This window comes from Colias eurytheme, chromosome 24 (genome assembly GCF_061535395.1).
Source record: "Colias eurytheme isolate Ceu_HAF_F1 chromosome 24, ilColEury1 Martin Lab GWU primary, whole genome shotgun sequence".
Lineage (NCBI taxonomy): Eukaryota > Metazoa > Arthropoda > Insecta > Lepidoptera > Pieridae > Colias > Colias eurytheme.
In genome coordinates this window covers 2712660-2726539 of record NC_143003.1, presented here as the reverse complement: position 1 = coordinate 2726539, position 13880 = coordinate 2712660, and the positions used below count along the sequence as shown (strand labels likewise).

The 13880-nt window shown below is 32.2% G+C and overlaps 2 protein-coding genes across 2 annotated transcripts in view; one reads left to right on the top strand and one right to left on the bottom strand.

Annotated features, from left to right (window-relative positions):
* The window catches only part of RhoGAPp190 (Rho GTPase-activating protein 190), a 40318-nt gene extending 37613 nt beyond the window's left edge, over positions 1-2705 (bottom strand). The window contains exons 1-3 of the mRNA XM_090115702.1: positions 2575-2705; positions 1969-2108; positions 183-295 (exon numbers count right to left, since the gene is read on the bottom strand). Coding sequence (XP_089971828.1) covers positions 183-295; positions 1969-2032 — 177 coding nt within the window. The 5' untranslated portion in view covers positions 2033-2108; positions 2575-2705. The remainder of the gene's footprint in view (positions 1-182; positions 296-1968; positions 2109-2574) is intronic.
* A 3380-nt stretch (positions 2706-6085) lies between these two features.
* The window catches only part of LOC149897895 (uncharacterized), a 30661-nt gene continuing 22866 nt past the window's right edge, over positions 6086-13880 (top strand). The window contains exons 1-6 of the mRNA XM_090115762.1: positions 6086-6224; positions 10841-11005; positions 11550-11775; positions 12198-12356; positions 12959-13107; positions 13663-13788. Coding sequence (XP_089971888.1) covers positions 6138-6224; positions 10841-11005; positions 11550-11775; positions 12198-12356; positions 12959-13107; positions 13663-13788 — 912 coding nt within the window. The 5' untranslated portion in view covers positions 6086-6137. The remainder of the gene's footprint in view (positions 6225-10840; positions 11006-11549; positions 11776-12197; positions 12357-12958; positions 13108-13662; positions 13789-13880) is intronic.

The window sequence follows — 13880 nt, the reverse complement described above, 5'->3', positions numbered from 1 at the left end:
GCTCCTGTTGGTCTTAGCGAGATGATATATTATAGCCTATAGCCTTCCTCGATAAATGGGCTATCTAACACCGAAAGAACTTTTCAAAACGGACCAGTAGTTCCCCTGATTAGCGCATTCAAACAAACAAACTCTTCAGCTTTATAACTAATATTAAGTATAGATAATAACAATATTCTTACCTGACTTAACACAGATATATGATCGACATTATAATCATCAGCATCAGTTCGAACAAATCTGTTGCAAAGACACGACTTGCCGATTCCAAGTTGGCCCTTTTCTTTCTCTGTGCCTGTAAATTGTACTTACATTTAATAACCTTATCAATATTTTATGTTTTACTTAACAGTAGCCTGTAGCAGCACATTAAAAATTAATTATGGTGAATTTTCTCCTAATGAACATATTTTTCCTGCATGAATGCAATGAAATATTGGAATGTGTTAAATTTGTAATTCAGTATTATTAATAAAACGCTATAGTACCTACCAGGAATGTGTTTAAAGAAAATAATTTCATACAATTTACATCTTTATTCATATCAAAATATTGGGATTTGGATTGCCCATGCTAGTGCATCAAATAAACTACATTAAATATAAAGTTAAAAATTGAATAGACAATATGCAATTTTATTGTAAATTAAATATTAAAATTATTAGAAAAACTTTATCCTTTTCTTAAATAATACTTATTGTATTCATAGATATTCAATTCAATATTCAATCAAAGCAGTAAACAGCTACCAATGTGAGAAAATAATTTAGCTCTACTCTACAAAGAACCAAATCAACATGCAAAATACAATCTCAATTGCCACCTATATTAAATCTACATTCTTTCATCCATGATATTTATCTTCAAAACAAATTTGAGATGAATCAGACAATGATGAGACGTTTATCACATGATAAACCGCATATCTCAAGAGTAATCATTGAAATTATCACAGCAGATAAGTGCTAAAGGAAGCTTCGACAGGAAGTCCAAACTGTGAGATGAGATAACAATAGTTTGATGTAACGGAGAGTATTGGTGCCAATTGACTGGCTATATTTCATGTAATAGCTATACATATCTATTCCTATATTATTTACTAGCTTTCCAACCGCAGCTTCGCCTGCGCAGTCAAAGAAAAACCCGCATAGTTCCCGTTCCCGTGGGATTTCCGGGATAAAACCTATCCTATTTCCCGGGGTAAAAAGTAGCCTATGTCCTTTTTCGGGTATCAACATATCTATATACCAAATTTCATGCAAATTGGTTCAGTAGTTAAGGCGTGATTGGGTAACAGACAGACAGACAGAGTTACTTTCGCATTTATAATATTAAGTATGGATTTATCATCTTATCTAGCTAAGCTTATAAAATTGAAAGTTTGTGAGGATATTTGTTACTCTGTCATACAAAAACAGCTAAGCACATAATAATGTGTTTTGTTACAGAGGTAGATTATAATGTAGATGAGCACCTGGGCAATAATTTACCCTGATATCAAGTGTGTGTACAAGACTCCAGCTAGTAATAGATAGTTCAAGAGTACAGTAAATTTTTAAAGTAATTTATTTAACTACAATAATGTTTCTGGGATTGTTTCATCCTTTAAATATTGATTTATATTATGTAAAATGTTAAATTTTATAGAAAATTACATCAGTTGAAGCAAAAGAAGAGCTCAAAAAAGTATAGCTCATGGACTTAAACATTTATTAGTATTTTTAACATCATCTGTATGGTTTATTCATATTTTTTATCAATACTATCTATTCATAGCTTAATTTATATGAGACTTTTTCAGTTTCATCATGATTATTACATAAAATAGTTTAATTAGGGTCTTGAATTAATGAATGAAATGAATGAATTCTCATACATAATTTCAAGTGTCCTATTGGTTTGTGTGAATTTATTACCTTTAATTTTCATTAATGACAAAAATATTTTATGAAAAAGATTTCCACTTACCAGAAAGTCCAACAACAGAAACTGTTACTAATTTTCCCCCTGTATTATCAGATTTTTTTGCCATTTTGAAATCACATTAACTGTTCTATAAGAGCAACAATAACTCTATCACTTGTTAGATTCATCACAACACACCTGCACTTCAATGAAACAAACAAAAACTAATGATAATTATATGTTTTCTTGGCGTAGAGTAAATATTAAAGATAATATAGATAACACCACCGAGAATATAAGAGGCGAGAAACGGAAACACTTCGCAGGTATTTTATTATATGAATATTAATGTAACAATAGCAATTTTTATTTATATGAAGGAGAAATGTGCTAGATTTATTTAGAATTTCGAGTTTGATGTACCAGATGTGAAAATTACGGTAGACTATTAATTAATGATTTTACATGAAGGTAAAAGCTAGGTATTTATCGAACAGTAAAATCGTTAACAACGAGCTTTTATCATAACGTTAAGTAGAAATAATTTAGTGTTAATTTATTGTGGTCTCAATAAATGCCCGTATACTTTGACACATTAAATTGTATGAAGATACCAACTCGAATCCAATAACAATGTTTTTGTATGTAACAAATATAGTTTTGATTTACCATTAACGTAACTATTTATCACATCGGGATGGTATTTATATTATGTTTAAATTGAGATTAATTTCTTTGAGAAAACGCAATTATTTCCAAAATGACACTACTCGCGTTGCTTTGTACAGAACAGAGTTGCCACTAAAAAATTAAAAAACGTAAAAAATAGCCATAGAGATCATATAAAATTATATTTTAGTTGTGATAGAGTCAAAATCACGCTAAAATGATAACAATAAATTAATCTTTCCAACATATTCATAATGTATTTCATAGTAAATTAAAAAAAAGCTAAATGTACAGTATAAGAAAAAAATAATTATGTATGTATTTTTCACTTCACACTTACAACTTATTAGATACTGACTTTAATCCTTTATTAATAAATAATTAGTACACACCTAAGGCCGCCTTTCCATCTGCAAGAAAACTTCCGCAAGAAATGTCCGACAGTCTGTCTGACAGCAGCTTGCAAGTCTTATTCCACGTTTCCTGCAAGTAGACTTGCAAGCTGCTGTCAGACAGACTGTCGGACATTTCTTGCGCAAGTTTTCTTGCAGATGAAAAGGCAGCCTAAGGTACACACGAAAATGTTTAACGAGAAAAAAATATAATCATTGATCACTCACTGGGCAATTAATATATTGGCGACTTTATTATATTAATAATCCATACTATATAATATTATAAATGCGAAAGTATAGTACGACATAAAAGAGATGAAATTAATTATTTTGGAACTAATTCGTTTTTCATTACCTGGCAACCCTGAATTGCCAATGTAGCTGTCAAGTTGAATAAAAATTTGTTGTTTTTTTCGTGAAGTGGAGAATTATTGAGATAAAATTGTTATTTAGAACAAGAAATTTAAATAAAAAAAGAGACATCATGAAAAAGGTTAAACGTAGCGGTGTCCGTGATGTCGTGTATAAAGTTTTTATTCGGTGTTTGTCCGAATTTCAAGCTGGAAAGTTATTGACTGATTTGGAAAACGTTTACAAACGTACAGCAGAATATACCGGTGAGATTCCATTTATTTTTGTTCATTACTACGTAAAATAGAATATTCCATTAGTGACGAGTGTTAAATGTATGTATGTATGGCGATTATTACGTTTTCGCAATTTAATTTGAGGTTATTTGTATGTAAACAAAAACTTGTTTTTATAGTGCGACCAGCACAATTTGAGTCAAGAAGTTATATCCAATCCAACCAGCCTCAAATAAAGTACCTAGTTTAGATTTTACTACATAGTATAGTGATAATTGTTTTCATACAGCTATCTATTAATCAATCAAACCATAAGAAAAAAAATCATATTTTAGATTTAGCTTACTAACTACTTACTAGTGTAGCGCAGGGACGCTGGCCTCCTACATTAAAAAAAAATTAATAAAATAAAGGAAGTTTTAGTTTTAAGCTACTATAAAAATATGTTAAATGTACTATTTGATTTTATTCATCTTAATTCGTTTGTTATAGGGGTTTCTGAAAGCACAGTACGCAGGATAGTAGAGGAAGGGAGTAGAAATGTAGGCAAATTTTCAACGCCAGCCAAACATAGGAGAGGTACTTCGAAACAGAGTGATGATCAGTCCTTTGAAGGAGTAGAATATTTAGATTTTGATGAATTATATTAAAGTACAAAATTTATCTACAAAAAAAAAATAAAAATATGTAGTTTTCAAATCGCCTTGTTTTTTTTCTACCCGACGGACCCAGAAAGAGGGTAATGTGTTTGAGCTGCATGTATGCTTGTTTGTTTGTATGTTTGATTCTATGTGCGCCTCTGCAGTCTAAACACTTGACCGATTTTTATAAAATAACTAATTCCAAATACATTTAAGTAAAATTTGACCTAGGTAGGTCAATTAAAATACTAATGTATTTTTGTCTTAAATTTACACTATTGCTACAATGAAACAATTATAACGGTTTAAATCGCGGTATTTATTTTAGATTATATTATATAGATTTTTAGATTTTTATTCTATAGTATCAAGATTATAGTTGTAAAAAACCCGTTAGCTACCGTTATTTAACTAAATTTTTGGTTAGCTACCGATAAAGTGCGGTAAATAACGGTTAGTTATCCGACTGCGACCTATAAAAATGGTACTGTGTTTTGTTTTTTTGTAAGTCACTTAACGTAAACTAAACACAATTTAAGTATCTTAAATATTCATACTACAAACCTATACCTATAATAGACCGGACTCTCAGTGGAGTTTCGTTTGCAAAAATAGCGGACCTAAATCTGACTTCTGATATATGTTGTATAGATCCCAGACATCCTATAGACAGATGTTGCCAACCAGTTTTGTGGTCCCCCTCCCCCCACCCCGGTAATTAGGTAAATATGGCATACAAAGAAAAAAATAAAAATTTCCAAAACATGCCGTGTGGGCTATCAAATGAAAGATCTTATTGAGTAGATCACGAATATATAGCATACTATAACATTTCTTACACTTTCTCTAAGATTTTTTAAGAAAATTTACGAAAATGCTCCATTTTTGAGTTAACTTTAAATCACTATAGATTGAAATTGGCTAGCTGGCAATTGGCATCACCGCGTAACACGCAACGCGCATTTCAAGCCACTAGCGCCATCTAATGGTGCTTATTAACCGTAAAAAGCAAAAAAAACGGTTAATTAACCGTTAATAACGAAAAATGCATTTTTAACCGCACGGTTAAAATAGTTAATAACCGGCTTTACATCTATGATCAAGATCGCTTGCGTCGCAGTATCAGTGTTGCTATATGAGCGACGGTGGCGCCCTCATTTATTTTCATCTCTTTTGTGTCGCACTGTAACTCTGTCTGTCTGTCTGTTACTCAATCACGCCTTAACTACTAAACCAATTTGCATGAAATTTGGTATAGAGATATTTTGATACCCGAGAAAGGACATAGGATAGGTTTTATCCCGGAAATCCTACGGGAACGGGTTTTTTTTGAAAACGCGGGCGAAGCCGCGGGCGGAAAGCTAGTCAGTATAAAAGGCGTGCCATATAAAATAATTAATACTATAAATAAAAAAAAGATGGGTTGCACTCCAGGAGTGCCGGCAGAAGTGAAAACTTGATTATTAACATTGAGCATGTTTGATATCCATCCGTCTTACGCTTTTTCGATCAGGTCACGTGTCCTGACGCGAGTTTAAGATTTAATACCCAACGCCGCTAAAGAAGTTTAACTTCAAAAATTGAAAATCATTAACAATACAACATTTTAGTAATATCTCTAGATCTTAGAAAACCCACTCAAGAAAACCCGGACGAAACCTGAGCAAACAGATAGTTACTTACTATTTTTAAAGTAGCACATTGTACTTTCTGCACATATACCAAATCTGTGAACCAAATAAAAAAATAGCTACAGGCAATTATTCACAAATAAATTTTTATACCCAAATAACTTGAATTCTGAATATTGTGCTTGAATGAAAAAAGATTTTGAATGAATAATGATAAATAGCAACACTTGAAATGAAATTTGTAGTTTTGACAGCACCATTACGAAAACACAAGCGCATAAATGTCTCTCCGCGATATTTTCATAAGAAATGACTTCTACAAATGACGGAAAAGACGTGAAAAGTAATCCAAAAAGTAGTCAAAAAGGCAAAACATATTATATTGAACTTTACAAGGTGAGTGTGATTAATATTTCGCTTTAAAATCAAGTAATAAAATGTGACGCCGTTGTGGTTGTAAGTTCTTGGCCGACGCCATATTTGTCTCCTGTGATTTCTTGTTTTTATGAATTACAATTTATTGTGAGAATAATTCTTATGTATGAATTTATTTTATATTCAAACAAATAATTACATCCATTTTATTACACATATCGTGTATAAACATTAGTTCTAACAATAATTTCTATATCATATCATAAACCATGATGGCTGATAAAATAAGATAAATATAGTTATGTTATTTTAATGCAAATAATGTATTTGATACTCATAAATCTTTTTCATAGAAAGCACTAAACGTTTGCCAACTATTTTCATTTATAACAGTTAGTATAAATACTTAGTCAAAATTGAACATATTAATCAGTGCCTGTTGAGGATATAATTTGACAGCCATATCTAATTCTCAGCCAGGCACGTAGGACTAATTTCTTATAGTAATATGGTTAATGATTAAAATTTTAGTAGTAATTCGGGTCATATATCGAATTACTATGATCTGTCAATAATTCTTTCTTCTATGATAATCACATAAGTACCTATGTTAACTGCTAGAGTTTAGAGAGATGTCTTAGTAATTACTATGTTAATCTATAGACATCATATACATATAAGATGAAATATATCATGTACTTGGACAGACAACATATTATCATATAACAAAATTGTATAATTAAATGTTTAAATAGATTACACTATACTCGGATTTTTAATTAGATAAAGTAAACTGACAGCAGCTAATGTCACTTTGTAAAATAATGTTGCCACATTTAAAGTAATAGTGAGGAATTCAGTTCTCATTCAATCAGATGAATGAACAATGAGTGTGAATAGTTCATCATTTCAAACTATAAAATAACATTATTTCTAATTGTAATATATAAAGCTATATAAAATATAAGTTACTAGTATAATGTAATTATAATCATTTTTTTATTTTTATTTTTACGATGTTTACGTTACTGTTTTCTTAATTTTTTCGTTAATTGTAACTAATTACGTTGTGTTTATTGTCATTGTTGTGTTTATTTGGTGTTATATTGTTACACACTAAATATTCACTAGACGATCGATTCAATTTCATTCATTCCCGATTTTGAATCATTCACTTTGTGACAACTCTATTTTTATTTCATCAAAAACTGACAACACAGAAAACGTCAGTTTACTTTATCTAATTAAAAATCCGAGTATAGTGGTACACTCCAGCTTTGTGTGTGGTACATGTGGTATAGCTTATAAAACTCAGATATCACTTACATATCCAACGATAAAATACATTTTGAATCCTTTTAGTAGTACCTGAGATTAGTGGGTTCAAACAAAGAAACAATTTGTAATGTGTAGATAATTGCAAAAAAAGTTAGAAAATAACAGATTTATCAATCAGCTTTTTGTTCCAACTGTAATGCACACATTTGATCTATTCAGAGTATACACTATACTCTATAGAAATAAAAAAAAATATGTTAAAAATTATACTGATGGTAATTGGAATGTGCTGCTTCATAATTAATGTTTAAACATACTGAGTAGATATCAAATCATGCTCAACACAAAGACAATTAACAAAGTGAGGGTAGATGTATCAAAGATTTTATTAACACAGAAGTGTTAACAGTGTTTTCAGAAGAAAAGCAAGGCACACTTGTTACAAATGTGCCAATTCAAAGTAATACAACATTTAATAGGACTCAACTGCTCAACACATTTCAATAGGTTACAAAATGTGATATCCGTCAAGTCAAAATTATTTTTCCACCAAAATATGAATGAATGTTGTTACATATTTCGAAAATAAACACATTGCAAGAAGTATTCTCATAGGGAGGCTCTCGCTTACTGATTATTAAAAAATGTGGCTAAATGTGTTCGAAACCATTAATCCGTCAGTCTTCGGATCACAGACACAATAGAAAATCTATTGTGTCTCGGCCCGATCGGGCCGCTCGGTGGTCAATGGGTTAAGAAGTTGTTCATTTCTTAATCTTAATACATATTCTTCCTGAAAAACAAAATACCAGAAAATTATAAGTTTATGTACTTATGCATACTTTCATATTGTAAGAAAGCATGATTAGATGTATCAAAATGTATGAAATTTTATACAAATGAACAACTGATAAACATATTTTTGAAGGTGACCTATGTTTTGGCAAGTGTAAACATCTTTACCTTTACATTTTCAAATAAACCATCTTGTTTTCCTGTTAGCTGATACTTGTTGTGGAAGCATTCTCTAAATGATGAGTTTGCATTGGTATCCAATGACAGAAAAAGCAGTATATGGATTTATTCCTCATTCTTTTCATCATTATATAGTACTACTGCTTAGCCTGGCTTTTTTGAATTGATGTAATACAAAAAAATTATATACTGTGTTCTTGTGTAGATCAGTTAATTAGTTATAGTGAACAGAGTTACATGGTAGAGGATGTATAATATTTAGGAGGAAAATTATCAAAGGAAGCATTATTATTTGTTTTAAAGTAATTTCATTCATGAAACATGAACAAGCACTATGTCTTATCTTACCTTGTACATAATTATATCTAGAGGTTTATTGTGTTGGATCCCATACTGAGAATACAAAGACACATTAATTTTACTATATTATATGCACGCATATATACAGCTTATATCTGTGTAGGTAAAAAATAGAGTAGATTAGGAAGTATGATAATATTAGACACTACGTGCGCCCCACCCGCGTGGCTCCGCTTCTGTTGGTCTTAGCGTGATGATATAAAGCCTATAGCCAGCCTCGATAAATGGGCTATCCAACACCAAAATAATTTTTCAAATCGGACCAGTAGTTCTTGACATTAGCAAGTTCAAACAAACAAACTCTTCAGCTTTATAATATTAGTTTAGATTAAAGCACTGGGACATAATATTCAATTTAGTTTTGTAGATTGTAACAAGAGAAACAAATAACTTACATTTGCAAAAAGCTACAAGTCAGTCAAGTCACAAACCAGAGGCAATTGAAAAAAAGGATTCTCAATATCCTTATATTTTTATGTTTCAATTTTGTAATGGAGAACTTCAACATTATATTATTATACCAGACGACCTAGCAGATATTATCGTAACTTCGCGCGAATTGTTAAACACAAGAAATTTGAATAGCCATTATGTTTTCGTAATTTAACCCATTGACCACCGTAAGCCCCGATCGGGGCGCGACACAATAGATTTTCTATTGTGTCTGTGATTCCGAGGACTGATGGATTAATTAATTAGGTATTTTCGCAAATTTATTTAATGAAAACAAAAAGAGGAATTGCCAATATCGGTCCAGTTTGTTTATTATAAAATAGGGAAATAGAATATTTTAGCTTCTTATTAGTATTTACTATTTATCATGAAAAAATACTTGATATGTTTTATCGTTTACAGAACCTATAGAATTATACTTATCAAATCTTAATCAAAACCGTTTAATCAACAAACACTATAAGATTAAATGATAGAAAAACATTTTCTTATATAAAAAAATATCTAATATTATTTATCACATGATAAAACTTTGAAAAATTGTAAAATAAATTGTTTTGTATTAGTAGGAGAGCCCGTGGGAGATTGTCCTTCACCGATCTGATAACCAGATGAGACATATTTTTTTATTAAATATTTTTTATAAACAAATATGCCTATAATTGCTTGCCTATCGAAAAGTGGTCATGGCTATTTTTAACTAAATTAACTTTTATCGATTTTTTTTCATCACCTTCATACTTTTGATAACCAAATGCCTAGGTATGCTTTATTTATTTTTTTCACCTATTTTGCCAGGTAGTTGAAAATGAGTAGGCAAAAGCATACCTAGGCATATTCTGTGTATCAAAATGGATAATAGTTTGGAAATGGCTAGAATCTAGATAGATTACTTTTTACAACAGTGAAATATCTTTTCCTTCTAAGATGATTAAAATATAAATCGTTGTACATGCAACAGAATAGTAATCAAAATCAGGTAGAGATAAACTACGATAACATGGCGCGCCCCTCCAAATTACTGTTTCAATGTGTGTAGTGACATCCTTACGAAGGAGTTTGTATGTAGTTGTACGTATTCGTCTTTAGTACTTTACGTCCAGATTTGTTGGTCAACTAATCATAAGTTGCCGAGCGCCCAAGACAACGCACGTGTCGTTTTCATAGAATACGTCAGTGCAGCGCCATTACTAATAATAATGAGCGATTAGAGCGTGACTAGTCGAGCAACAAATGAGTGGATTTGTTTTTGTTTGACGGCCGTCTCATTACGCACACATGCGTTGTGAATCTTGGTGGTGCATTGTAAATACTTTCACAAATACTTTCAAATGTTTTGAATTTTGGAGGGGCGCGCCATGTTATCGTAGTTTATCTCTAATTGCCTGACTCTTTTATGCAAGTATGCAAGATGTAATCCGTTTTATGCGTGAAAGAGCACAGACGTCCGTTATTGTTATTCGATATGTCTTGACTCCCTTAACTATCTTGGTGAACGACGTGTATAGAAGCTTGTTATGTTTGTTATAATATTGTTAATAAATAAAGATATAATATTATTTGTATTGCAGTCGCTTGAGTCGCGCCTGAGCGGCGAGAGCAGCGGCGACGAGCGCACGCGGTGCGTGGGCGAGGCGTGGCGGCGCGTGCACAGCCTGTGCGGCCACTCCGCGCCGAGCACGCACCCGCACCTGCTGTGCTGGCTGCAGCGGCACACCGCCAGGACTGTGCTGCAGGTATGTTACAGCTTGTAGAGTTTGATACGAGATTTTTATGTGTGATCTTTGTTTTTATTTCCATAATTTGAGTAAAAAGTTCTTTTAGAAATTTCTACGTTTATAGCAAACTAGCTTTTCGCCCGCGGCTTCACCCGCTTTGTCTAAAACATAATAAATTATATACTAAAACCTTCCTCTTGAATCACTCTATCTATTAAAAAAAACCGCATCAAAATCCGTTGCGTAGTTTTAAAGATTTAAGCATACATAGGGACAGAGAAAGTGACTTTGTTTTATACTATGTAGCAAATAAAATTAATGGCTAAAGAGAAGATAAATATGTCCCCTTCTATTGTAAAGTAAATTTTGTGATATATTCAAAACCCTGTCTTTCAATGTTTGAATCTAACGTTATTTTTGAATGGTTTTTACCATAAGTTTAAACATCTGTATACACAACAAGTGTGTAGTATTAAAACCACCTGATTATAAACCAAGTGGCAAACATCCGTAATAATGTAACAGAATTGTTAATTTACCAAACATTTGTTCGTTAAAACAGACAGAATGGCCGAAGAGTCACGACCAACACACAATATTGACAGACGCGATCGACGCGTTCCTACAAGACTGCACGGAAGCGATATCTAGACGCAATGGGGAGAGGCTCGTCTGGGAGTCGCAGCTGCAGCAGTGGGCTGAGGGCTTTAAGAAGATACTGCCGAACCCCTGGGGGCATCCTGTGCTGCAGGCTCTGCTTGGTGGTCAGGTGCCGGGCGATGAAGAGAGTGAGTACACTTGATTATTATTGTAATAATAGGTAGAGTATGTATGTTATTACGCCGATAAATAAATGCGTTTTTATTATGTTAATGAGGTATTGCAATGTTTATAGTTTCATTCATAAATGAAAGAATATGTAATATAAAATATGTATATGTAATTTAATATTGCTGTATAATAATGAACTAGCATGTTTTGAACAAGTTTATAAAATTTTAGTCAAAAAAAGTATGATAAGATATTTGTTATTAGATTATAAGTATTATAATACTGTGTAACGTTAGTAATTCTGTATTATGTTTATACCAATAAATAAGTACATCTACATCATTTGTCACTGTTTAATTCTGTTTTTCAATACTATTACACAACTTTAATATTTAATATTTTTATAATTTAATATTTTAATATTTTTCCATGTCTGCAGTACTAGAATGGCTGAAACAAGAGCGCGGCGTGATGCTAGTGACGCGGCTGCGGCAAATGGTCGCGTCCAAGTCGTGCGTGGACCTCGCGCTCAAGCTCGCCGCTACATTGCGCACGCGCACACGACCGGCGATGACACCAGATGCAGATGGAGCGCCAGGTGATAAAATAAACAAAAAAAAGACGGGTTGCACTCCGGGAGTGCCGGCAGAAGTGAAAACTTGGTTATTAACGTTCAGCATGTTTGATATTTTGGAATGGTATCCGTCTTACGCTTTTTCGATCAGGTCACGTGTCCTGACGCGAGTTTAAGATTTTATACCCATTACAGAAAAAGTGCTCAACGCCGCTAAAGAAGTTTTCACTTCAAAAATCATACGTGTCCGAAGTGAAACTTTTTTGGCAAAATTCAAAGATACCAAAATTGTCGCTTTACTCCACGATGTGACGGTATTGCCATGACGACCTTTAAATTTAACTCTCAAAGCGCCTGAATAAGTATCATTTCAAAAATATAAGTTTTTTATAATAGTAGGTTGAGATTTCTTGGAAGTTTTATACCCTACTTCTACTCATTATAAATACGAAAAGTATGTGACTCGTTCACGAAAAAAAAACTACTGGACAGATTTGTAAGAAACTTGTATTACAGGTATCAGAATAATACATGAGCTACAGAAACACTTCGTTTTGCCTCCGTTAATTTACCTATACAAATAACAAAGACAATATAATTAAAACATATATTTCATATGTAAACAGAGAGTACAGAAGCCGAGCAAGAAACAACAGAGTTCGCAGATGTATTGCGGCAAGAGGCCGGCTTCACGCCAGACGTGTGGAACTTTCTCATGGACATCGAGTTTGTTCTATTGGACAAGGTCAATAATAGACCTGCGTGCATTGAATTGGTGAGTTTTTGAGAATTGTTCGAAAGACGATTAACTTTGTAGTTACATTTAAATGATGATAAATGAGTAAATAACTAAAACGTGAGGTCATTAAACATCTGAATTATGTTAGAATACCATAAAAATTAAATAGTTATAAGTAAACATTCATGTTTATATTGAATTTTATATTATTATACCGACGTTTCGCAAACTTTGCAGCGAGCGTTGTCACGGGGAGACTGACTGAATTAATCGCATTTAAAATCTGTTAAAATCTTTAATTTCTTAATTATAAGAATTAAAAGAAAAACGCGTTAAAATCAAACACAAGATTATACTAAGTTTGCTTAAAATAATTCTCATGTTTCCTATATGCTTTTTATTATTTTATTAATAAAACATTGTTTTGTTTTATTCTGTGTATTTCCTATATTTTAAGGGTTGCCTGGTAGAGATCGCTACCTAGCGATAAGGCCGCCTTTTGCTTGTTTTATATTATGTGTTGTGTGCTTTTGCATTTGTATTTATTTATTTCTAAGCAATAAAGAATTTTCATTCATTCATTGTTTGCAGGCAAAACAAATACCGTTTCGGGAAGCTTGCCCGCTAGTGGAGAGACTCAACAACCGGCTCGAGTCGTCGCCGCAAGAGAAGAAACTGTGGAAGAACGCTAAAGAAGTCGCTGCTCTTGTTGCACAGGTAATAAGAAATAAGTTATGTAACAAAAATTTAAAATTATTATTTATGTTAATGCTTATTGGCAAAGCCAGTGATTGTGAACTAAAGTTAGA